The sequence below is a fragment of the Salvelinus fontinalis genome, chromosome 28, assembly GCF_029448725.1.
Source record: "Salvelinus fontinalis isolate EN_2023a chromosome 28, ASM2944872v1, whole genome shotgun sequence".
NCBI lineage: Eukaryota > Metazoa > Chordata > Actinopteri > Salmoniformes > Salmonidae > Salvelinus > Salvelinus fontinalis.
This window is the reverse complement of record NC_074692.1, coordinates 49,950,259-49,975,522: the sequence shown is the minus strand read 5'-3', so window position 1 is coordinate 49,975,522 and position 25,264 is coordinate 49,950,259. Positions and strand designations below refer to the sequence as shown.

The 25,264-nt window shown below is 45.2% G+C and overlaps 1 protein-coding gene across 1 annotated transcript in view; it reads left to right on the top strand.

Moving 5' to 3' along the window:
- Window positions 1-19,010, top strand: part of LOC129826808 (zinc finger RNA-binding protein-like) — a 48,721-nt gene extending 29,711 nt beyond the window's left edge. The window contains exons 10-21 of the mRNA XM_055887894.1: window positions 3,354-3,544; window positions 3,928-4,047; window positions 5,972-6,117; window positions 6,649-6,823; window positions 7,363-7,577; window positions 8,383-8,533; window positions 10,246-10,405; window positions 13,504-13,601; window positions 14,488-14,583; window positions 14,810-14,921; window positions 15,838-15,935; window positions 17,359-19,010. Of these exons, the coding sequence (XP_055743869.1) occupies window positions 3,354-3,544; window positions 3,928-4,047; window positions 5,972-6,117; window positions 6,649-6,823; window positions 7,363-7,577; window positions 8,383-8,533; window positions 10,246-10,405; window positions 13,504-13,601; window positions 14,488-14,583; window positions 14,810-14,921; window positions 15,838-15,935; window positions 17,359-17,532 (1,736 nt within the window). The 3' untranslated portion in view covers window positions 17,533-19,010. The remainder of the gene's footprint in view (window positions 1-3,353; window positions 3,545-3,927; window positions 4,048-5,971; window positions 6,118-6,648; window positions 6,824-7,362; window positions 7,578-8,382; window positions 8,534-10,245; window positions 10,406-13,503; window positions 13,602-14,487; window positions 14,584-14,809; window positions 14,922-15,837; window positions 15,936-17,358) is intronic.
- Window positions 19,011-25,264: the final 6,254 nt, after the last annotated feature.

Below are 25,264 nucleotides of genomic sequence, written 5' to 3'. Positions count from 1 at the left end.
AACATTGTAGATTATAAATGATGGTAATTAAATTACTGTAAACATTGTAGATTATAAATGATGGTAATTAAATTACCGTAAACATTGTAGATTATAAATGATGGTAATTAAATTACTGTAAACATTGTACATTATAAATGATGGTAATTAAATTACTGTAAACATTGTAGATTATAAATGATGGTAATTAAATTACCATAAACATTGTAGATTATAAATGATGGTAATTAAATTACTGTAAACATTGTAGATTATAAATGGTGGTAATTAATGTTAAATGTACTACTGGTGTCATCCTCGCGGCCTCGGCAATGGATTAGTCCAATCAGACGGGTGTCTCTGGCCTCAGCAATGGATTAGTCCAATCAGACGGGTGTCTCGTGTGCCATTTTTTAAATTATTTGCATATTTACCACTTCTCGATTAGGTCGACCAACAGCCCATCGACCAAACGGTCGGCTAAATTGAGGTTAGCCATAGTTGGCAGTCCACGCTAATGAGGAGATTAATCACTGCTAGTCTGAGGTTAAAGACAGGCCAAACTGAGGCCGGATCAACTAAGGCCAGAATTCGGACAGATTGTTCTGACGGGAGTTCTCCTTTTGTTTCACTCTGATTATCTCTGTCTGTTTATCATCATCGTTGGTCGGTCTCTGTCTGTCTTTATAATCATGTTATTACAACCTTGTTTGTTAATTTGATGCAGTTTCACAATGTTTTCTCTCTTATTCTTGGATTTATGACCATTTCAGACTGAGTTGTGGGTAAGAGTCCTATCAGATGTACCAAAAATACATATAATTGAATTCTCATGCTGTCTATTGGATGAGTTTATAAGCTATTTGTATGAAATGACTGGACATCAAATATCTTGCTACATCTGTCAGGTGGATGGATTATCTTGGCAAAGGAGAAATACTCACTAACAAGGATGTAAAGAAATGTTGTGAATTTCACTTTTTTGTGGAAAAATTCGTTTTTTTTATTTTTTATTTCAGCTCATTATTCATTGGACCGTCATTATATGTTGTGTTTTTTATATATTTCTTCAGTGTAGAACATGCTATTACTTAGTTTGAATGACGATTACATTTTTGTTTTCAGATAATCGTGCATTTATATTCCAATAGGGCCTCTTTTGAAACCGCTCTTGACCCGAACTAAACTCAGCAAAAAAAAGAAACGTCCTCTCACTGTCAACTGCGTTTATTTTCAGCAAACATAACATGTGTAAATATTTGTATGAACATAACAAGATTCAACAACTGAGAGATAAACTGAACAAGTTGAAATGGAATAATGTGTCCCTGAACAAAGGGGGGGGGGTCAAAATCAAAAATAACAGTCAGTATCTGGTGTGGCCACCAGCTGCATTAAGTACTGCAGTGCATCTCCTCCTCGTGGACTGCACCAGATTTGCCAGTTCTTGCTGTGAGATGTTACCCCACTCTTACACCAAGGCACCTGCAAGTTCCTGGACATTTCTGGGGGGGGATGGCCCTAGCCCTTACCCTCCAATCCAACAGGTCCCAGACGTGCTCAATGAGATCCGGGCTCTTCGCTGGCCATGGCAGAACACAGACATTCCTGTCTTGCAGGAAATCACGCGCAGTATGGATGGTGGCATTGTCATGCTGGAGGATCATGTCAGGATGAGCCTGCAGGAAGGGTACCACATGAGGGAGGAGGATGTCTTCCCTGTAACACACAGAGTTGAGATTGCCTGCAATGACAACAAGCTCAGTCCGATGATGCTGTGACACACCGCCCCAGGCCATGACAGTCCCTCCACCTCCATATCGATGCCGCTCCAGAGTACAGGCCTCGGTGTAAAGCACATTCCGTCAAAAATAAACGTGAATCCGACCATCACCCCTGGTGAGACAAAACCGCGACTCGTCAGTGAAGAGCACTTTTTGCCAGTCCTGTCTGGTCCAGTGACGGTGGGTTTGTGCCCATAGGCGACGTTGTTGCCGGGGATGTCTGGTGAGGACCTGCCTTACAACAGGCCTACAAGCCCTCAGTCCAGCCTCTCTCAGCCTATTGCAGACAGTCTGAGCACTGATGGAGGGATTGTGCGTTCCTGGTGTAACTCGGGCAGTTGTTGTTGCCATCCTGTACCCGTTCCGCAGGTGTGATGTTCGGATGTACCGATCCTGTGCAGGTGTTGTTAAACGTGGTCTGCCACTGCGAGGATGATCAGCTGTCCGTCTTGTCTCCCTGTAGCGCTGTCTTAGGCGTCTCACAGTACAGACATTGCAATTTATTGCCTGGCCACATCTGCAGTCCTCATGCCTCCTTGCAGCATGCCTAAGGCACGTTCACACAGATGAGCAGGGACCCTGGGCATCTTTCTTTTGATGTTTTTCAGTCTGTAGAAAGGCCTCTTTAGTGTCCTAAGTTTTCATAACTGTGACCTTAATTGCCTACCTTCTGTCAGCTGTTAGTGTCTTAACGACCGTTCCACGTTCATTAATTGTTTATGGTTCATTGAACAAGCATGGGAAACAGTGTTTTTTAAACCCTTTACAATGAAGATTTGTGAAATTTTTGGGGGATTTTTACGACTTACCCTTGAAAGACAGGGTCCTGAAAAAGGGATATTTTTCTTTTTTTGCTCAGTTTTAACTAGCCCTGACTGCACCAAGCAGACAACGCTGTAATCTTAACGATCGCTAGCATTCCCAAACCTTTTCACTAAGCAACTACTGAATCTGCTCTGTGGCTGAAAAGCCACATGTTCTGGTAGAGGATAGCTCTCTGACAGGAATAGATTACAATTTACGATCTAGTTACGTCTTAATAAACAACGTAGGCTTTCATCTTTGACGCTCTAGACTCTTTGACATCTGGGTCATTCAACTTCAAAGCACCAGAAAGAGGTTTTTTGTTGTCAATCTCAAATTATTCTGAAATCGTTTCTGTATTTAGTAACCAACACGATTTAACATTCTTGAAATATCATTTGATCTCCGAGAAATTAAGCTAATTGATTGCACCCAAATTGGCTTTTTGTTTATTTTTTTTGTTATAGGCTGTAGATAAAATGTAGTACCCAACATCTGATTGTTTGGTCCAAATCGAATATTGGGTGAAGTATTTATTGAATACCTGAATCATATTAATTAAAATAGCCAATTTGGGTGCAATCAATTAGCTTACGTTAACCTAATTTAACAAAGCGTTTCAGGAAAGCCAATCCTACAGGTTTCTAACTACAAATGATTTCAAAACAATCTGAGATAGTGGGTGTCATGGTATTGCTGAAATTGATATGGAATTGACATCTGTTCCCTGTTTTTAAAAGCTACAAGTCATTGGTTGTTCTCATTCTGGATTTCTTCTTCTTCCAGGAGGAAGCAAGCTTCAGACTACTGGGAAAGTGACCGAGGAAGCCAAGGTGGAGGTATCCAAACCTCCTCTGCCCTCATTGGTCCCCCAGGTTCAGGAGTCCAAGAACGAGTCCTCTGATTCTCTGTCTGCGTCCACCCTGGCTGCCCTGCAGAGTGATGTGCAGCCTGTTGGACATGACTATGTGGAAGAGGTACGGTTGACATCTAGAACACACAGGACACCTGAATGACTGACAGGTGTAGTGGAATGTCCTATTTTAAAAACACAACAGGCTTCTATTTCTCTAATGCACACACCTTTTGCTCATTTGCATAATTAATTGTTAAATTCCAGCATTCACTTTTATAGCAGTTGTTATAGCAACTGTTATAGCAGCAATGTTCCATCATCTAGTGGAAAGCCTTCCTAGAAGAGTGGAGGCTGTCATAGCAGCAATGTGTGTTTTATATACAAGGCACATTTTTTAAAGAGTCCTAGGTCTTCACTGTTGAATAATGAAAGCAGTATCTGAAACATGACTGACTTTTTTTATAGCCATCTTTTTAAAAAACAAATGTATTTTACTATCTGTAGGTGCGTAACGATGAAGGCAAGGTAATCCGGTTCCACTGTAAGCTGTGTGAATGCAGCTTCAACGATCCCAACGCCAAAGAGATGCATCTGAAGGGCAGGAGACACCGCCTGCAGTACAAGGTTAGTGGAGTCACTGAAGGGCAGGAGACACCGCCTGCAGTACAAGGTTAGTGGAGTCACTGAAGGGTAGTAGACACCGCCTGCAGTACAAGGTTAGTGGAGTCACTGAAGGGCAGGAGACACCGCCTGCAGTACAAGGTTAGTGGAGTCACTGAAAGGGTAGGAGACACCGCCTGCAGTACAAGGTTAGTGGAGTCACTGAAGGGTAGTAGACACCGCCTGCAGTACAAGGTTAGTGGAGTCACTGGAAGGGTAGGAGACACCGCCTACAGTACAAGGTTAGTGGAGTCACTGGAAGGGTAGGAGACACCGCCTGCAGTACAAGGTTAGTGGAGTCACTGGAAGGGTAGGAGACACCGCCTGCAGTACAAGGTTAGTGGAGTCACTGGAAGGGTAGGAGACACCGCCTGCAGTACAAGGTTAGTGGAGTCACTGGAAGGGTAGGAGACACCGCCTGCAGTACAAGGTTAGTGGAGTCACTGGAAGGGTAGGAGACACCGCCTGCAGTACAAGGTTAGTGGAGTCACTGGAAGGGTAGGAGACACCGCCTGCAGTACAAGGTTAGTGGAGTCACTGAAGGGCAGGAGACACCGCCTGCAGTACAAGGTTAGTGGAGTCACTGAAGGGCAGGAGACACCGCCTGCAGTACAAGGTTAGTGGAGTCACTGAAGGGTAGTAGACACCGCCTGCAGTACAAGGTTAGTGGAGTCACTGAAGGGCAGGAGACACCGCCTGCAGTACAAGGTTAGTGGAGTCACTGAAAGGGTAGGAGACACCGCCTGCAGTACAAGGTTAGTGGAGTCACTGAAGGGTAGTAGACACCGCCTGCAGTACAAGGTTAGTGGAGTCACTGGAAGGGTAGGAGACACCGCCTACAGTACAAGGTTAGTGGAGTCACTGGAAGGGTAGGAGACACCGCCTGCAGTACAAGGTTAGTGGAGTCACTGGAAGGGTAGGAGACACCGCCTACAGTACAAGGTTAGTGGAGTCACTGAAGGGCAGGAGACACCGCCTGCAGTACAAGGTCAGTGGAGTCACTGAAGGGCAGGAGACACCGCCTGCAGTACAAGGTTAGTGGAGTCACTGAAGGGCAGGAGACACCGCCTGCAGTACAAGGTTAGTGGAGTCACTGAAGGGCAGGAGACACCGCCTGCAGTACAAGGTTAGTGGAGTCACTGAAAGGGTAGGAGACACCGCTTGCAGTACAAGGTTAGTGGAGTCACTGGAAGGGTAGGAGACACCGCCTGCAGTACAAGGTTAGTGGAGTCACTGGAAGGGTAGGAGACACCGCCTGCAGTACAAGGTTAGTGGAGTCACTGGAAGGGTAGGAGACACCGCCTGCAGTACAAGGTTAGTGGAGTCACTGAAAGGGTAGGAGACACCGCCTGCAGTACAAGGTCAGTGGAGCCACTTATTTTAACAGGTCGACTCTGTCATGAAACCACCACGTGTTTGGATATACAGTCAGTCACATGGGTATTTGAAGGTGTGCCCGTCTGTCCAGGTCATTTCTGGACAGTTCTGACCATTTTCGGGTTACCCCTTTTGGCTAGAGTCCTTTTAATGTCTCATTTGAGGGCTTCACCTGTATCAGAGATGAGATCAAATACAATATTATTCGTCACATGTTTACAGTGCATTCGAAAAGTATAAATACAATTTTAAAAAATCCAACAAAAAACACCCTTCTTGAACTTATCTGCTGTTCTGTCCTGAAAACCCCCCCAGCTAGATGTATTGTCCTCGTTCAGCCACGACTCTGTAAAACAGGACATTACAGTTCTTCAGATCCCGTTGCTACGATAGTCTCGAACGGAGCTCATTAATTGGTCAAGAGCCCCTTAAATGGTTGCTATGCAACGCACCGCCATTCTCAACAGCACGTCCCCCCCCCCCCCCGTCCCCCCCCCCTTTCTCCCTGTAGAAAAAGGTGAACCCGGAGCTGCAGGTGGAGGTGAAGCCCTCTATCAGAGCCAGGAAGATCCAGGAAGACAAGATGAGGAAGCAGATGCAGAAGGAGGAGTACTGGAGGAGGAGAGAGGAGGAGGAGAGATGGAGGATGGAGATGAGGTACGGGGTGGGGGGGGGGGGGGGGCACGTCGCTTCCCTGTTCAAACCGTTCAAATGTATATTATGACAAAATTGTGCCTTTTTTTTCGGTCTGTTTGTGCACAATTTTTTTCAAGTCAAAGTTCGTTAGCTGAAGTATACACTCCTTCGGTGATTAGTCAACACTACTACTTTTGTCATTCAACGAGACATGACTAGTTTTCACTTGAGAAATACTGCAATCAACATCTTAATGTAAAATTGCACAAAATATCTATTTATTCTGATTATTTAGCAGGAAGTGATACTGGGTATGTTGCTACGGCGTCTCAAGAGGGACCAACAGTACTATTGCAGCCTTCTCGTTTTTTCCAGCGCCGGTCTTTAGAAAGTATGTGAGACGCGGACGTTTGCGTTGCCTAGCCCAGTTCCGCTAGGAGCCCCAACCTGGTGTACGGGGGCCCTTATGTTAACTGAGTGAACACTAAAGAGGGAAAGGCAGAGCAACTGACTCTTTCTCTCTCTCTCTCCTGTGTGTGTGTGTCGCTCTAGACGCTATGAGGAGGAGATGTATTGGCGTCGTATGGAGGGGCAGCACCACTGGGACGAGAGACGTGGGGGGCCCAGGATGCCAGGGGACGGACCATACCTCCAGGGGCCCCCTGGTCCACCTGGACTACTGGGCGTTCGGCCTGGCATGCCCATCCCTCAGCCACAGGGACCTGTGGTAGCATATCTACCAGTCCCCACACACACACACATACACACACACACACGCAGATCCACACGCAATCCACCATGCCCATCTCTCAGCCACAAGGACCTGTGGTAGCATATCTACCAGTCCACACACACACACACACACACACACACACACACACACACACACACACACACACACAGATACACACGCAATCCACCATGCCCATCTCTCAGCCACAAGGACCTGTGGTAGCATATCTACCAGTCCCCACACACAGATACACACACACACACACACGCAGATCCACACGCAATCCACCATGCCCATCTCTCAGCCACAGCGACCTGTGTTAGGAGAAAAACCCCATGTATAAACACCACACTAGATGTAATCTCTGCATGATCTAATGAAAATGCACTGGGGACTATAAAAGAGCCATCAATCCAGTCAGAAATGCACACTTGTTGGTGGTAATAGTAGTAGTAGTTCGTTTCTTCTTGTTTTGTTTGGCCCACACCCCGTATACAGACTATTTGACCCGTTTTTTTGTATTCTCTTGACAGCCTCCCCGTCGCCCGGACTCGTCAGACGATCGCTACGTGATGACGAAGCACACGGCCATCTACCCCTCTGAGGACGAGCTGCAGGCCGTCCAGAAGATTGTCTCCATCACAGAGAGAGCCCTCAAACTGGTCTCCGACATCACCGATCAGGAGAAGACTAACGAGACGACTGGGGAGGAGAAAGAGAAGGAGGTCCCGAAGACTGCCCAAGACAGGTGAGGAGGAGGGTTCACCCATTTTGAATGTTATATTGTGTTTTTTTTGTCCATCTCTGAGCCATGTTCTATCGATTTCCCGGGGTGTCATTTTTCTTTTTTCCATGTGATTTTCGAGCTGTTGCCTTTCGAGACCCTGCGGCGCTGCATAGTGGAACGTCTACCCAAGCATAGAACTCTGAAGGGGCTGGTGGGGGTGCTGGCTAAAGGACTGCTGCTCTGTTTCAGTCTGTTTTCTAACGTTAGATACCTAATGAACACCCCCCTCCTGTAGAGCGCTGAAGGGAGTGATGCGGGTGGGGGTGCTGCTCTGTTTCAGTCTGTTTTCTAACGTTAGATACCTAATGAACACCCCCCTCCTGTAGAGCGCTGAAGGGGGTGATGCTCTGTTTCAGTCTGTTTTCTAACGTTAGATACCTAATGAACACCCCCCTCCTGTAGAGCGCTGAAGGGGGTGATGCGGGTGGGGGTGCTGCTCTGTTTCAGTCTGTTTTCTAACGTTAGATACCTAATGAACACCCCCCTCCTGTAGAGCGCTGAAGGGGGTGATGCGGGTGGGGGTGCTGCTCTGTTTCAGTCTGTTTTCTAACGTTAGATACCTAATGAACACCTCCCTCCTGTAGAGCGCTGAAGGGGGTGATGAGGGTGGGGGTGCTGCTCTGTTTCAGTCTGTTTTCTAACGTTAGATACCTAATGAACACCCCCCTCCTGTAGAGCGCTGAAGGGGGTGATGCGGGTGGGGGTGCTGCTCTGTTTCAGTCTGTTTTCTAACGTTAGATACCTAATGAACACCCCCCTCCTGTAGAGCGCTGAAGGGGGTGATGAGGGTGGGGGTGCTGGCTAAAGGACTGCTGCTCCGCGGAGACAAGAACGTCAACCTGGTCCTGCTCTGTTCAGAGAAGCCCACCAAGACCCTGCTGAGCTGCATAGTGGAACACCTACCCAAGCAGCTGGTGGTACGGCACAGTCCACTCTGCACAGCGTCTCACACACACACACACACACACACACACACACACACAGTGCACTCTGCACAGCGTCTCACACACACACACACACACACACACACAGTGCACTCTGCACAGCGTCACACACACACACACACACACACAGTGCACTCTGCACAGCGTCTCACACACACACACACACACACACACACACACACAGTGCACTCTGCACAGCGTCACACACACACACACACACACACAGTGCACTCTGCACAGCGTCTCACACACACACACACACAGTCCACTCTGCACAGCGTCTCACACACACACACACACAGTGCACTCTGCACAGCGTCACACACACACACACACACACAGTCCACTCTGCACAGCGTCACACACACACACGCAGTGCACTCTGCACAGCGTCACACACACACACACACACACAGTGCACTCTGCACAGCGTCACACACACACACACACACACAGTGCACTCTGCACAGCGTCACACACACACACACACAGTGCACTCTGCACAGCGTCACACACACACACACACAGTGCACTCTGCACAGCGTCACACACACACACACACAGTGCACTCTGCACAGCGTCACACACACACACACACACACACACGCACTCTGCACAGCGTCTCACACACACACACACACAGTGCACTCTGCACAGCGTCACACACACACACACACACACACACACACACACACACACAGTCCACTCTGCACAGCGTCACACACACACACACACACACACACACACACACACACACACACACAGTCCACTCTGCACAGCGTCACACACACACACACACACACACACACAGTGCACTCTGCACAGCGTCTCACACACACACACACACAGTTTACTCTGCACAGCGTCTCTCACACACACACACACAGTTTACTCTGCACAGCGTCTCTCACACACACACACACACACGCACTCTGCACAGCGTCTCACACACACACACACACAGTGCACTCTGCACAGCGTCACACACACACACACACACACACACACACACACACACACACACACACACAGTCCACTCTGCACAGCGTCACACACACACACACACACACACACACACACACACAGTCCACTCTGCACAGCGTCACACACACACACACACACACACACAGTGCACTCTGCACAGCGTCTCACACACACACACACACAGTTTACTCTGCACAGCGTCTCTCACACACACACACACACACTGCACTCTGCACAGCGTCACACACACACACACACACACACACACACACACACACACACACACACACACACACACACACACACACACTCCACTCTGCACAGCGCCACACACACACACACACACACACACACAGTGCACTCTGCACAGCGTCTCTCACACACACACACACACAGTTTACTCTGCACAGCGTCACACACAGTGCACTCTGCACAGTCTCACACAAACACACACACACACACACAGTTTACTCTGCACAGCGTCTCTCTCACACACACACACAGTGCACTCTGCACAGCGTCCCACACACACACACACACAGTGCACTCTGCACAGCGTCTCTCACACACACACACTCCACTCTGCACAGCGCCACACACTCCACCCTGCACAGCGTCACACACACACACAGTCCCCTCTGCACAGCATCTCACACTTCCTTCCTGTGTGCCAGCTGTTGATTGTTTTGTTTGATTGACAGCTGGTGACCCCAGAGAAGTACGAGGTGAAGGGTTCCATCGAGGACTGTTCCATCATCCTGACGTCTGGAGCCGACCCCAAAATGACAGTCACTGTCACCTTGACCTCCCCCAGCATCCGAGAAGAGGAGACTCCTGCCACACCCCCGCCACGGGACGGAGGTTGGAAAGACATCGCCCTTCTCTCCTCCTCTCTCTCAGCCCTTCTCTGCTCCTCTCTCTCAGCCCTTCTCTGCTCCTCTCTCTCAGCCCTTCTCTGCTCCTCTCTCTCAGCCCTTCTCTGCTCCTCTCTCTCAGCCCTTCTCTGCTCCTCTCTCTCAGCCCTTCTCTGCTCCTCTCTCTCAGCCCTTCTCTGCTCCTCTCTCAGCCCTTCTCTGCTCCTCTCTCTCAGCCCTTCTCTGCTCCTCCATCTCTCTGCCACCTAGCTATGGGTGCATTAGTTTAGTTTGTCCAGGAGCACTGGATGGGTGGAGTTAACATGTTTTGGGCTATTTCAATGGTCCTAATGTGAAATCTCTGCTCACCTGGGGCCACTGGACAAGCACAAATGAATGTACCCTGTAAGATATAAATTCCTATATATTGATTGATCCTGAAGAGACCTACCCTGGTGGCACTTTTTTAAATGTGACTTTCTAGATTGCCCCGGCCACCTAAGTTTGATTTAATCTATTGGGTATCCAAAGTCTCTCGCTCAAGATTGTTTTTTGTTTGTATTTTAGAAACGCTAGTTGTTGTTAAACTTCAACCAAGGAGGTGCTGTAGCATGTCATGACAAGAGAATCTGGTTGGTTCATTCTAAAAACAGTTCTCGTGCCGTCTCTAAAGCCTTGGGGTAGGCCTTCTAATTTAGCTCAGTGTTTTGAAACTCACGATACGAAAAAATTTATACGAAGAACTACGTTTTGGTCAAGCATTCAGATTGTCCAACAAACTTATTTTTTTTTTAAGTCTGAGAAGCCATCTTTTTAAATCTGTGCCGTAAAGGAAAATCTGCATCAAAGGCTCGTCATTGGAGGAGAAAAACCTCCTTCTAGTCATGGTTAGCTCGGCACTCCTGGTGAAGTTAGGGTCCTGTTGTATAGTGCCAGCAGAGTAGATCTTAGGTCTCCGACTCGGCTTCAGTGCTCTCTTGAAAAGCTGTCCCTTTACAAAGCATGATCAGTGTTTGACAACGCAGTCTAGATTTTATACTTTTTTTTGTTCCCAGGTAAGAAACATTTTTTGTTTCGGGGGTTGTTTTTCCAGTTACATCGCTACGTTAAACCAATTTTCCTACCGGGTCGATCGTTATTTAGCTCAGAACTACACGTCGGAGAAACGTTGTTCTCTACAGAGATACCATTGGGCAGGGAAGTGGTGGGCTGCTCACTAAAACAACTCAAATCGTTGATGTCACCGGGAAGATTTTCTGCAAAAAAAGTTTGTTTATTTAGTCAATTTGGGATTTGACGAAAAGACTAGTATAGAAAGAAAAGGCTAGTATAGAAAGAAAAGGCTAGTATAGAAAGAAAAGGCTAGTATAGAAAGAAAAGGCTTCTAGAACAGATGGTTTTCAAACACAGGAAGTAGGCTCTCACGTCCCCACACAGGAAACAAAATCTTACTTTTTGTCTGGGCAGTGAGGTATTCCGTTGTAAGATTACTCCCCGAGTGAACTGGTGTCCCCCTTCATACCAAAGCCTAGTGCACAGAACGATCGGGCTCCGTTTCCTCACTGTAGCTAATCATTCTGTCAGATATGACTCGAAAGGCCTCTTCGATCACATTTATTGTCCGTTGTCTTTTGCATTCGTTGACAATGGAGGGTAGTAGTGAGTGTTGCCAGACTGAAATGGACCCTTTTTTTTGGGGGGGGGGGTCGTCTATGTCCGTCTCAACAATGGAACGCACCTTTTTATGTTTTGTTGTGCCAAATGTTCCACCCGTTCCAGAAGTGTGGACTTGTGCACTCTGCCAATGGATTTGAAAGCATTGGATTGGTGTAGAGCCGGAGAGTATTGGCCTGACTATCCACCAGTGGTAAATCCAGTGTCCAGAGACATTGAGCAAGTACACACTTCACGAGAAAAGTGGCACATCCGGTAGGTTCCAGGGATGAAGGCTTTGGCAGAGGACTCTGTGGTTGGACCTGAGTTAATATCAGTAGGCTAGTATCTGCCAACCGATCAGCCAGGTATGACTCACGCCAGCCATGCATGTAGTGATGTCCAATCTAATCATTTATTTTTGCTGCTGGGGGAGCATGTTTTCTTTTGTTGTTGTTGCTTTCCAACACGCAACGCTGCTTGTCCACATAATTGATATCTTTCTATCTGGTCCAGCCCCAAAGCCCTCTGAAATTCATCTCCAATATACAGGAGAGGGTTTTAACCCCAACCAGCTTCTGCGGAAGGATTTTTGACCAAGGTCCCCCCCCCCCCCCCCAACGGGCAAAACACTCTGCCACACCTACCATCGCCACGCCACTCATTGTTAGTAGCAACTCCGTTCACACGCCAAGCAACAAGTCATTACGGTTCACCGATAGACTTCAGATCCTCTCTCTGTTTGTTATACTTATACACCATGACCCATTGGAATCCACCTACGTTATCAACTTCCAGGACAGTAAGACTGAAATTGACTAATGATTGGCGTAACATTGCTTACATAAACAAGTAAACTTCTCAGCTTTTCAGAGATTTTAAACTTCTCTGTCAGGTGTTGCATTTCAACACGTTACCAATACATTACAGTTTAGTTGTTTTTTATTTTGGACTATATATGAAATGGATCGCTGTTGGGACAACGGGCAGCCTTCACGCCAGACCTAAGCAAGAGTTTGATAATTCTCTGTTGTAGCTCTGTGGTTGAACCATCAGTCATCCTGCTTGTATTCGGTCAGCATTTTACGCCAGTCCCATAATTCACAATCCCCCTAACATATATATAACCAAACAGCTCACACCAATGTGAACCTAATGTTACATTCATGACGCTACATCTCCAAACACTAGTAATATCGAGGTGAGGTCGGGTTGCTGGTCGTTCATTGGTTTAATTTGGCAGGAAATAAATCAGAGTAGTTCAATTCCTGGTTCCTTCCTGAACCCCCGAAACTTGGTATGTGTGGCAATGTGTTTTGTGTCTTCAAGCCAATGAGTCTTGCTTTACCTGGTCAAACACCCGTTCCTCCTCCTCCCTCCTCGTCCTCCTCACCACCTCAACCAACCAACCAACCGACCACCATTTTGACAATTCGACTCATCCGTTTTTAGATGTAACCTGGGGCTTGGTGCGAGACCCAGCGGACGTCTTGGACAGGCAAAAATGCCTCGCTGCTCTGGCAGCCCTCCGCCACGCTAAGTGGTTCCAGGTTCGGACACATCCTCTTACTTTCTTAGTGGAGCCTTATGAGATGCATTTTTTAATTTCCTTTGTTTTAGAATTATTATTTTTTTTTTTGTGAAGGAATTAATAATGAATTTTAAGCAACAACAAAACAGATTTTTATATATTTATGGGGGGGGGGGGGGGGATATAAATACAAAAATATTCAAGGATGCCACCCCTTGTAATGGTAATGATTTGACCCAGATTGAATATTCAATCTTTATGATATTTATTCAGCTGAACTTTAGAATGTTAATTTTATAGAAAAAATGGCATTCCTTGTAATTCCTTATTGTATTGTTTTCTTCGTGTTAAAACATGATTCCATAAGGCTGCAGAGATATCTTTGTCATCCGATAAGAGCTTCCATGTTGATCATTTGTAGCTTTTTAATTTCTGTTTAGTCGAATGATAGGGATTGAGAGAAGGACAATCTGATTAGTTTACTGTGTCGCTGCGATGTCCGAAAAGCAAAACACACAGGCAAAGTAAAGCAGATTCCCTCTACCAGTTCCCTTTTATCTTCTTTAGTACCGGACTGTCTGAAACACACCTGGAACAACCTGAGAAGTCAGGGTTTATAAGATGACAAGGAAACTAAAACCTAAACTTTTCTTGTTTCATGTTGTAAACTGTGAACTCTTTTCACTAACGTTACGACGAGGTGAAATACTCCTGGAAATGGCAGCTGATTCCAAACCAATTACGGCCATTTTAACAATACTTCAATCAACCAATCACAAGCTTCCATTGTGTCCAGTAGTATTTGGACCTCTGACAGACCTGTTGTATATATTATGTACTATGATCCCTGTTGTCTACGCCAGTCTCTTACTGTCACTAAACTAAACGTGTTATTGCACCGCAAGGCTAGGGCCAACGGACTCCAATCCTGTGTGATTGTTATCCGTATCCTGCGTGACCTCTGTCAGAGGGTCCCAACGTGGTCCGCCTTCCCCAGCTGGGTGAGTTGATCGTCAGGCTGACACACCCGGTTGATATTACACTTTCTTATCTTCAACGTTTATAAAGTGGTGGTGGTGGTTCTCGATAATGTTTTGAAGAAGAGGGAGCGTAATAGAAATGACTTCTCTTGCGTCCCTAGTCTTTCCAGAAGGACCTGGAAATGTGCCCCTCCCTTTTTATTAACCTTTTACGTGCTCCCTTCCTGTGATTGGTGTCTTCCTCCAGGCTATGGAGCTGCTGGTAGAGAAGGCCATTAGCAGTGCCTCTGGCCCCCTGAGCCCAGGCGACGCACTGAGACGGGTCTTGGAATGTATTTCCTCCGGAATCCTGCTCCCCGGTAAGACTAACCATGACAATGTCGTATTTTTTAACTGATTGTGATAAGACTATTTTGACCAGGTCCTAACATGTACTTTCTGGTCCACTAAGTCACTGTGGCAGGTTAGATTTAAAACATCTACTAGCCAGATTTTGTTTCTGCCATAATTGCATAAAATGTGCTTTTGTAATGTTTCTAAAAATCAAGAAATGTATTAGTGGGATGTTGCTACATTTCATAATCATTCTTTGTGACCTCAAGTCTTTTCAAACAAAAAAATATCAGAGACAAAAATGTTCAGCTGTCCCCTTTAAGGGCGGGAGGTTGCCGTGGTAACGGAGCCACTTGAGTCCCGTCGACCTGTGGGATCCGACTAAGGCGTGTCTTCGCTATCGGTCGACGGAGCAGACTCAAACTAACGTTGAAAAACAAAACAAGCGAACGAAACGATGTAAATAGCCAAGAAATATGAGGACAATCTCATTTTGTTGTTGTAGACTTTAGTGTAAATTAGACTGTTATGCCTGTGTGCAACTCCGCCACTATTTTACGCTGTGCAGGCAGTGTTACTGCGTCAGGCTGGATATAGGACTCGTATTTCTTTGTGCAAATTAGCAGCGATGAAACAGAGCCGCAGAAACACTTTGAAAACAGCTACTGTAACGTTCGTCTAGCCTTAATGTGCTCATACTTGACTTTTGACTATTATTCTCCAATGTAATGCTCTCACTGTAGATCCCGCACTGGACCACCCGCCGACGTGGCTGGTGATATAGACATTCTTACCCGCTAATACCAGCGGTTCATTTTTAGACCTTGATGTTTGACCACCATGGCTGGCTCTTTTCGACGATCCTGATAGACACCCCCCCCCCCCCCCCCCTGATGTTGTGGGGTTAGCAGAATGCTCATAGGTGTTGGTCTGTCCTCCTAGGTGGTCCGGGATTGGTCGACCCGTGTGAGAAGAACCCCACGGACACCCTGACAACCATGGAGGAGCAGCACAGAGAAGACATCACCTCGAGTGCCCAGGTACTGACGGGATACGTCATATATAATATACAGGACCGGGTACTGACGGGATACGTCATATATAATATACAGGACCGGGTACTGACGGGATACGTCATATATATATAATATACAGGACGGGATACGTCATATATAATATACAGGACCGGGTACTGACGGGATACGTCATGTATAATATACTGGACCAGGTACTGACGGGATACGTCATATATAATATACAGGACCGGGTACTGACAGACACATGTATAGAATATACAGGACCGGGTACTGACGGGATACGTCATATATAATATACAGGACCGGGTACTGACGGGATACGTCATATATATATAATATACAGGACGGGATACGTCATATATAATATACAGGACCGGGTACTGACGGGATACGTCATGTATAATATACAGGACCGGGTACTGACGGGATACGTCATATATAATATACTGGACCGGGTACTGACGGGATACGTCATATATAATATACAGGACCGGGTACTGACGGGATACGTCATATATAATATACAGGACCGGGTACTGACGGGATACGTCATATATAATATACAGGACCGGGTACTGACGGGATACGTCATATATAATATACAGGACCGGGTACTGACGGACACATGTATAGAATATACAGGACCGGGTCATTTGAGCTAATCAATAGAAGGTACTGGCCGTCAACATGCGTTGTAATGGTTTTACCTTAAAGGTTTTCAGACTTGTTGAAAGAAGTATAAACTGATTGGAATCGTCTGTAAATAAAATGGAGGAAATGGTAGTACTTGATACCGCTGCCAAATCATTTTATATAAACCGTAACCACCCAGTAACTGATAGCCATGAATACAGTCTTTATTTATCCTTTATTTAACTAGGCAAGTCAGTTAAGAACAAATTGTTATTTACAATGACGGCCTGCGGGGGATGTGGGCTGGGGATTAAAAATACAATAAGATAAAAGTGTCTGATTTGCAATCCTGTGGTACTGGTCCTCCAGAGATCTCTACATACATGATAATGGCGCAACAACACATCCTTGAGGTACACCATAAATATTTTTTTATTTTTTTTATTTCACCTTTATTTAACCAGGTAGGCTAGTTGAGAACAAGTTCTCATTTGCAACTGCGACCTGGCCAAGATAAAGCATAGCAGTGTGAACAGACAACAACACAGAGTTACACATGGAGTAAACAATAAACAAGTCAATAACATGGTAGAAAAAAGAGAATCTATATACAATGTGTGCAAAAGGCATGAGGTAGGCAATAAATCGAGTAATTACAATTTAGCAGATTAACACTGGAGTGATATATAATGTATATGTAATGTATAATGTGTATATATATATATATAATGTATATATAATATAATGTACTGTGTGTAGTTATTAGGCTGACTCTCGCTGTGTCTCTGTCCAGTTTGCTCTGCGGCTGCTGGCGTTCCGTCAGATCCACAAGGTGCTGGGAATGGACCCACTTCCCCAGATAAACCCTCGCTTCAACGTCCACAACAACCGCAAGCGTCGCCGCGACATCGACGGGGCGGACGGCTTCGAGGGCGAAGGGAAGAAGGACAAGAAAGATTTCGACTAGTAGTTACTAGGGTCTGTCCCACCAGTCACCTTTTTTTTTTTTTTTCATTTAAAGTAGTCTGTGGACACGTTCCAGGCAGACTACATTGCAGTCGTCTGCCAGAGCTCACAACACCTGGATAAGGTGTTTTTAAGATGTGAGCTAACCGCATCGTATGATAAAATGATGTTCTGATGCCAGTTTGCGCAGTTATATACGTGGCACACCACCATTGGTTGATTCCCGTAGCGAGACTGCAATGTAGTCGGCCTGAAACGCTGCCTATATGTACCTTTTTCTTTTTTTTACATTTTCTGTTGTCTCTGATTATTAACAATGGGGTTTGTTTAGAATCTAAAGACCACATCGGATAGGGCCTGGTCCTGTAAGCCATATAGACTAGCGCTGCGTTCATTAGGGCAAACGTTTCGCAACAAAAAAAATTGAAAATAAGTTCTTATTCGTACAATTCCAAAATAATGTCAGTCTATTTTCTTCCATTTGTTGCCTAAATAAATGAGACCCTATTTTGACTGCAGCTCATTGTATAGGCTTACCGCAGCACCCAGTTTGTCCACGATGTTTTGGCTAGCGATTTGATATGACCTGTGGTCGGGACAAACTTCTCCTTCCTAGCTGATTCTACTTGTACCCCCCCCTCTGCTTCTCCATGACAACGGGGCTTCCTCAACATCTCCTCCTTTAAGACCCCCCCCCCCCCCCCTTCGGGACCGACTTTCCAGGTTGAAGTTACGAAAACGCGAAAAAGGACCGATCTAATTGTTAATCCGGAGGATTATAATACATGTCAATGCCTAACATGCATGTTATTTCTAGTTGCTTACATTCAGTGTTGGTTGTTTTAGTGAGAAAGTTTAATACCTCCATCGTGAAGCCTATAATTCGATCAGTCGCCAGTAAATGTTTTATTTTCCTATAAACTGTCATTTTGAATATGGTTTCTTTTTTTTAAAGTGGTGTAAAATCTATCGTCTTGTCCCCAATATGGCCAGACTGCAATGTCTTCTAATGTTTAACGCAGGCCCCTTAACTGTGGATTTGTCATACTACATTTTCTGAAGAAAACACTTTCTTATTGGTTGTTAGTAGTGCAGTTTTTCCTCTAATATATGAAAATATACCTTTAATAATCTTGCAATGGATCAAAAAAGTGTTTGGTTTGTTGAAGAGTGTGCATGGCTGTGTTTTCAGATTCTTTTTTTTGTTGTTATTTTATGGCTTTTAACATGTTTTGGTTTTACAGATTAATTATAATGGGAAATGTAATGGCTTGCCCCTAATCTTGGTTTAATGTTGTATACATATAGTTAATTTGAATAATCTATAGAAAATGAAAAACAGTTGAGTAAAAAAAGGTGTAACATTGATGTTGTAATTGAGGTTTAAATGTAGAGCCACTCTCTGATGCCTGACTTGTCAGCCCCTCTGTCTCAGTACCTGCTTTACCATGGGCAGAATAAAGACATTTCCTCAATGAAGGACTCGTAGTGGAGTTTTTTTTTTTTTTTTTTGCTCTCTAGTCAACTATCCAAGTCACAGCAGGTCTCGTTTAGTACACGGACTTGAGAATAAAGGTAAGTTCTGAGACGATAACCTAAATTGTTTCTCCTCGATTTACTTCGTCAGGGTTAAGGCCTTCTCTAGTAAACCGTGCTAGTGGGGCTTCCTTTTGACTGATTGGTCAGATCCTACAAACCTTAGTTTTGTCCCACCTTGACTACTGTTTAGTCGTGTGGTCAGGTGCCACAAAAAAAGGACTTAGGGTAATTACAATTGGCTCAGAACAGGGCAGCACGGCTGGCCCTTGGATTTACACAGAGAGCTAATATTAATAATATGCATGTCAATCTCTCCTGGCTGAAAGTGGAGGAGAGATTGACTTCATCACTACTTGTATTTATGAGAGGAATTGACATGTTCAATGCACTGAGCTGTCTGTTTAAACTACTGGCACACAGCTCCGACACCCATGCATACCCCACAAGACATGCCACAACAGTCCAGAACAGACTACGTGAGGTGCACAGTACTACATAGAACCATGACTACATGGAACTCTATTCCACATCAGGTAACTCATGCACCTTATGGGACGGAAGCAACACAAAGGCACAGACACATGCATAAATACACACATGATAACATACGCACTATACACACATGATAACATACGCACTATACACACACGATAACATAAACACACACACACATGATAACATACGCACTATACACACACGATAACATAAACACACACACACACGATAACATAAACACACACACACGATAACATAAACACACACACACGATAACATACGCACTATACACACACGATAACATACGCACTATACACACACGATAACATACGCACTATACACACACGATAACATAAACACACACACACATGATAACATACGCACTATACACACACGATAACATAAACACACACACACATGATAACATACGCACTATACACACACGATAACATAAACACACACACACACGATAACATACGCACTATACACACATGATAACATACGCACTATACACACACGATAACATAAACACACACACACATGATAACATACGCACTATACACACACGATAACATACGCACTATACACACATGATAACATACGCACTATACACACACGATAACATAAACACACACACACACACATGATAACATAAACACACACACACATGATAACATACGCACTATACACACATGATAACATAAACACACACACACACGATAACATAAACACTATACACACACGATAACATACGCACTATACACACACGATAACATAAACACACACACACATGATAACATAAACACACACACACACACATGATAACATACGCACTATACACACATGATAACATACGCACTATACACACACGATAACATAAACACTATACACACACGATAACATAAACACACACACACACACGATAACATAAACACACACACACACGATAACATACGCACTATACACACATAACATAAACACTATACACACACGATAACATACGCACTATACACACATGATAACATAAACACACACACACACGATAACATACGCACTATACACACATGATAACATACGCACTATACACACACGATAACATACGCACTATACACACACGATAACATAAACACACACACATGATAACATAAACACACACACACACACACGATAACATAAACACACACACACACACACACGATAACATAAACACACACACACGATAACATAAACACACACACACACGATAACATAAACACACACACACGATAACATAAACACACACACACACACACACGATAACATAAACACACACACACACATAACACTATACACACACGATAACATAAACACACACACACATGATAACATAACACTATACACACACGATAACATAACACTATACACACACGATAACATACGCACTATACACACACGGCTTCAGAACTGTAGCTGTGGTGTAGTAGGGGCCTGAGGGCAAACAGTGTGTTGTAAAATCTGCATGAATTGTAACGTTTTTATAATTGTATAATAATTGTATAATTTTATAATTGCCTTAATTTTCCTGGGCCCCAGGAAGAGTGCTGATTTGGGATCCATAACAAATACAAACTCATATAGGCTGGTTGTTTAGCAACACAACCTACAGACGGGTTGGTTGTTTAGCAACACAACCTACAGACGGGTTGGTTGTTTAGCAACACAACCTACAGACGGGCTGGTTGTTTAGCAACACAACCTACAGACGGGTTGGTTGTTTAGCAACGAAACCTACAGACGAGATGGTTGTTTAGCAGCACAACCTACAGACGGGTTGGTTGTTTAGCAACACAACCTACAGACGGGTTGGTTGTTTAGCAACACAACCTACAGACGAGTTGGTTGTTTAGCAACAAAACCTACAGACGGGTTGGTTGTTTAGCAACACAACCTACAGACGGGTTGGTTGTTTAGCAACACAACCTACAGACGGGTTGGTTGTTTAGCAACACAACCTACAGACGGGTTGGTTGTTTAGCAACACAACCTACAGACGGGTTGGTTGTTTAGCAACACAACCTACAGACGGGTTGGTTGTTTAGCAACAAAACCTACAGACGGGTTGGTTGTTTAGCAACAAAACCTACAGACGGGTATGAAAGTGTAATAGTATTGACTGGACTGTATTACTCTGGACTTGATGACTGTAAAGCTCTGGGCTTGATGACTGTAATGCTCTGGGCTTGATGACTGTAAAGCTCTGGGCTTGATGACTGTAAAGCTTTGGGCTTGATGACTGTATTGCTCTGGGCTTGATGACTGTAATGCTCTGGGCTTGATGACTGTAATGCTCTGGGCTTGATGACTGTATTGCTCTGGGCTTGATGACTGTATTGCTCTGGGCTTGATGACTGTAATGCTCTGGGCTTGATGACTGTATTGCTCTGGGCTTGATGACTGTATTGCTCTGGGCTTGATGACTGTATTGCTCTGGGCTTGATGACTGTATTGCTCTGGGCTTGATGACTGTATTGCTCTGGGCTTGATGACTGTATTGCTCTGGGTTTGATGACTGTAATGCTCTGGGCTTGATGACTGTATTGCTCTGGGCTTGATGACTGTATTACTCTGGGCTTGATGACTGTAATGCTCTGGGCTTGACTGTATTACTCTGAGCTTGATGACTGTAATGCTCTGGGCTTGACTGTATTACTCTGAGCTTGATGACTGTATTGCTCTGGGCTTGATGACTGTATTGCTCTGGGCTTGATGACTGTATTGCTCTGGGCTTGATGACTGTATTGCTCTGGGCTTGATGACTGTATTGCTCTGGGCTTGATGACTCTATTGCTCTGGGTTTGATGACTGTATTGCTCTGGGCTTGATGACTGTAATGGTCTGGGCTTGATGACTGTATTGCTCTGGGCTTGATGACTGTAATGCTCTGGGCTTGATGACTGTATTGTTCTCGGCTTGATGACTGTAATGCTCTGGGCTTGATGACTGTATTGCTCTGGGCTTGATGACTGTATTGCTCTGGGCTTGATGACTGTAATGCTCTGGGCTTGATGACTGTATTGCTCTGGGCTTGATGACTGTATTGCTCTGGGCTTGATGACTGTATTGCTCTGGGCTTGATGACTGTATTGCTCTGGGCTTGATGACTGTAATGCTCTGGGCTTGACTGTAATGCTCTGGGCTTGACTGTATTACTCTGGGCTTGATGACTGTATTGCTCTGGGCTTGATGACTGTATTGCTCTGGGCTTGATGACTGTATTGCTCTGGGCTTGATGACTGTAATGCTCTGGGCTTGATGACTGTATTGCTCTGGGCTTGATGACTGTAATGCTCTGGGCTTGATGACTGTATTGCTCTGGGCTTGATGACTGTATTGCTCTGGGTTTGATGACTGTATTGCTCTGGGCTTGATGACTGTATTGCTCTGGGTTTGATGACTGTATTTCTCTGGGCTTGATGACTGTATTGTTCTGGGCTTGATCACTGTAATGCTCTGGGCTTGATGACTGTATTGCTCTGGGTTTGATGACTGTATTGCTCTGGGCTTGATGACTGTATTGCTCTGGGCTTGATGACTGTATTGCTCTGGGCTTGATGACTGTATTGCTCTGGGCTTGATGACTGTATTGCTCTGGGCTTGATGACTGTATTGCTCTGGGCTTGATGACTGTATTGCTCTGGGCTTGATGACTGTATTGCTCTGGGCTTGATGACTGTATTGCTCTGGGCTTGATGACTGTATTGCTCTGGGCTTGATGACTGTAATGCTCTGGGCTTGATGACTGTAATGCTCTGGGTTTGATGACTGTATTGCTCTGGGCTTGATGACTGTAATGCTCTGGGCTTGACTGTATTACTCTGGGCTTGACTGTATTACTCTGGGCTTGATGACTGTAATGCTCTGGGCTTGATGACTGTATTGTTCTCGGCTTGATGACTGTATTGCTCTGTGCTTGATGACTGTAATGCTCTGGGCTTGATGACTGTAATGCTCTGGGCTTGATGAGTGTATTGTTCTCGGCTTGATGACTGTAATGCTCTGGGTTTGATGACTGTATTGCTCTGGGCTTGATGACTGTAATGCTCTGGGCTTGACTGTATTACTCTGGGCTTGATGACTGTATTGCTCTGGGCTTGATGACTGTATCGCTCTGGGCTTGATGACTGTATCGCTCTGGGCTTGATGACTGTATCGCTCTGGGCTTGATGACTGTATCGCTCTGGGCTTGATGACTAATGCTCTGGGCTTGATGACTGTAATGCTTTGGGCTTGATGACTGTATTTCTCTGGGCTTGATGACTGTAATGCTCTGGGCTTGATGACTGTAATGTTCTGGGCTTGATGACTGTAATGCTCTGGGCTTGATGACTGTAATGCTCTGGGCTTGATGACTGTACTTCTCTGGGCTTGATGACTGTAATGCTCTGGGCTTGATGACTGTAATGTTCTGGGCTTGATGACTGTAATACTCTGGGTTTGATGACTGTAATGCTCTGGGCTTGATGACTGTAATGCTCTGGGCTTGATGACTGTAAAGCTCTGGGCTTGATGACTGTAATGCTCTGGGCTTGATGACTGTATTGCTCTGGGCTTGATGACTGTATTGCTCTGGGCTTGATGACTGTAATGCTCTGGGCTTGACTGTATTACTCTGGGCTTGATGACTGTATTACTCTGGGATTGATGACTGTATCGCTCTGGGCTTGATGACTGTATCGCTCTGGGCTTGATGACTGAATCGCTCTGGGCTTGATGACTGTAATGCTCTGGGCTTGATGACTAATGCTCTGGGCTTGATGACTGTAATGCTCTGGGCTTGATGACTGTATTTCTCTGGGCTTGATGACTGTAATGCTCTGGGCTTGATGACTGTAATGTTCTGGGCTTGATGACTGTAATGCTCTGGGCTTGATGACTGTAATGCTCTGGGCTTGATGACTGTACTTCTCTGGGCTTGATGACTGTAATGCTCTGGGCTTGATGACTGTAATGTTCTGGGCTTGATGACTGTATTGCTCTGGGCTTGATGACTGTAATGCTCTGGGCTTGACTGTATTACTCTGGGCTTGATGACTGTATTACTCTGGGCTTGATGACTGTATTGCTCTGGGCTTGATGACTGTAATGCTTTGGGCTTGACTGTAATGCTCTGGGCTTGACTGTATTACTCTGGGCTTGATGACTGTATTGCTCTGGGCTTGATGACTGTAATGCTCTGGGCTTGATGATTGTAATGTTCTGGGCTTGATGACTGTAATGCTCTGGGTTTGATGACTGTAATGCTCTGGGCTTGATGACTGTATTGCTCTGGGCTTGATGACTGTAATGCTCTGTGCTTGACTGTATTACTCTGGGCTTGATGACTGTATTACTCTGGGCTTGATGACTGTATTGCTCTGGGCTTGATGACTGTATCGCTCTGGGCTTGATGACTGTATCGCTCTAGGCTTGATGATTGTATCGCTCTGGGCTTGATGACTGTAATGCTCTGGGCTTGATACTGTAATTCTCTGGGCTTGATGACTGTAATGCTCTGGGCTTGATGACTGTATTGTTCTCGGCTTGATGACTGTATTGCTCTGGGCTTGATGACTGTAATGCTCTGGGCTTGATGACTGTAATGCTCTGGGCTTGATGACTGTATTGTTCCCGGCTTGATGACTGTAATGCTCTGGGCTTGATGACTGTAATGCTCTGGGCTT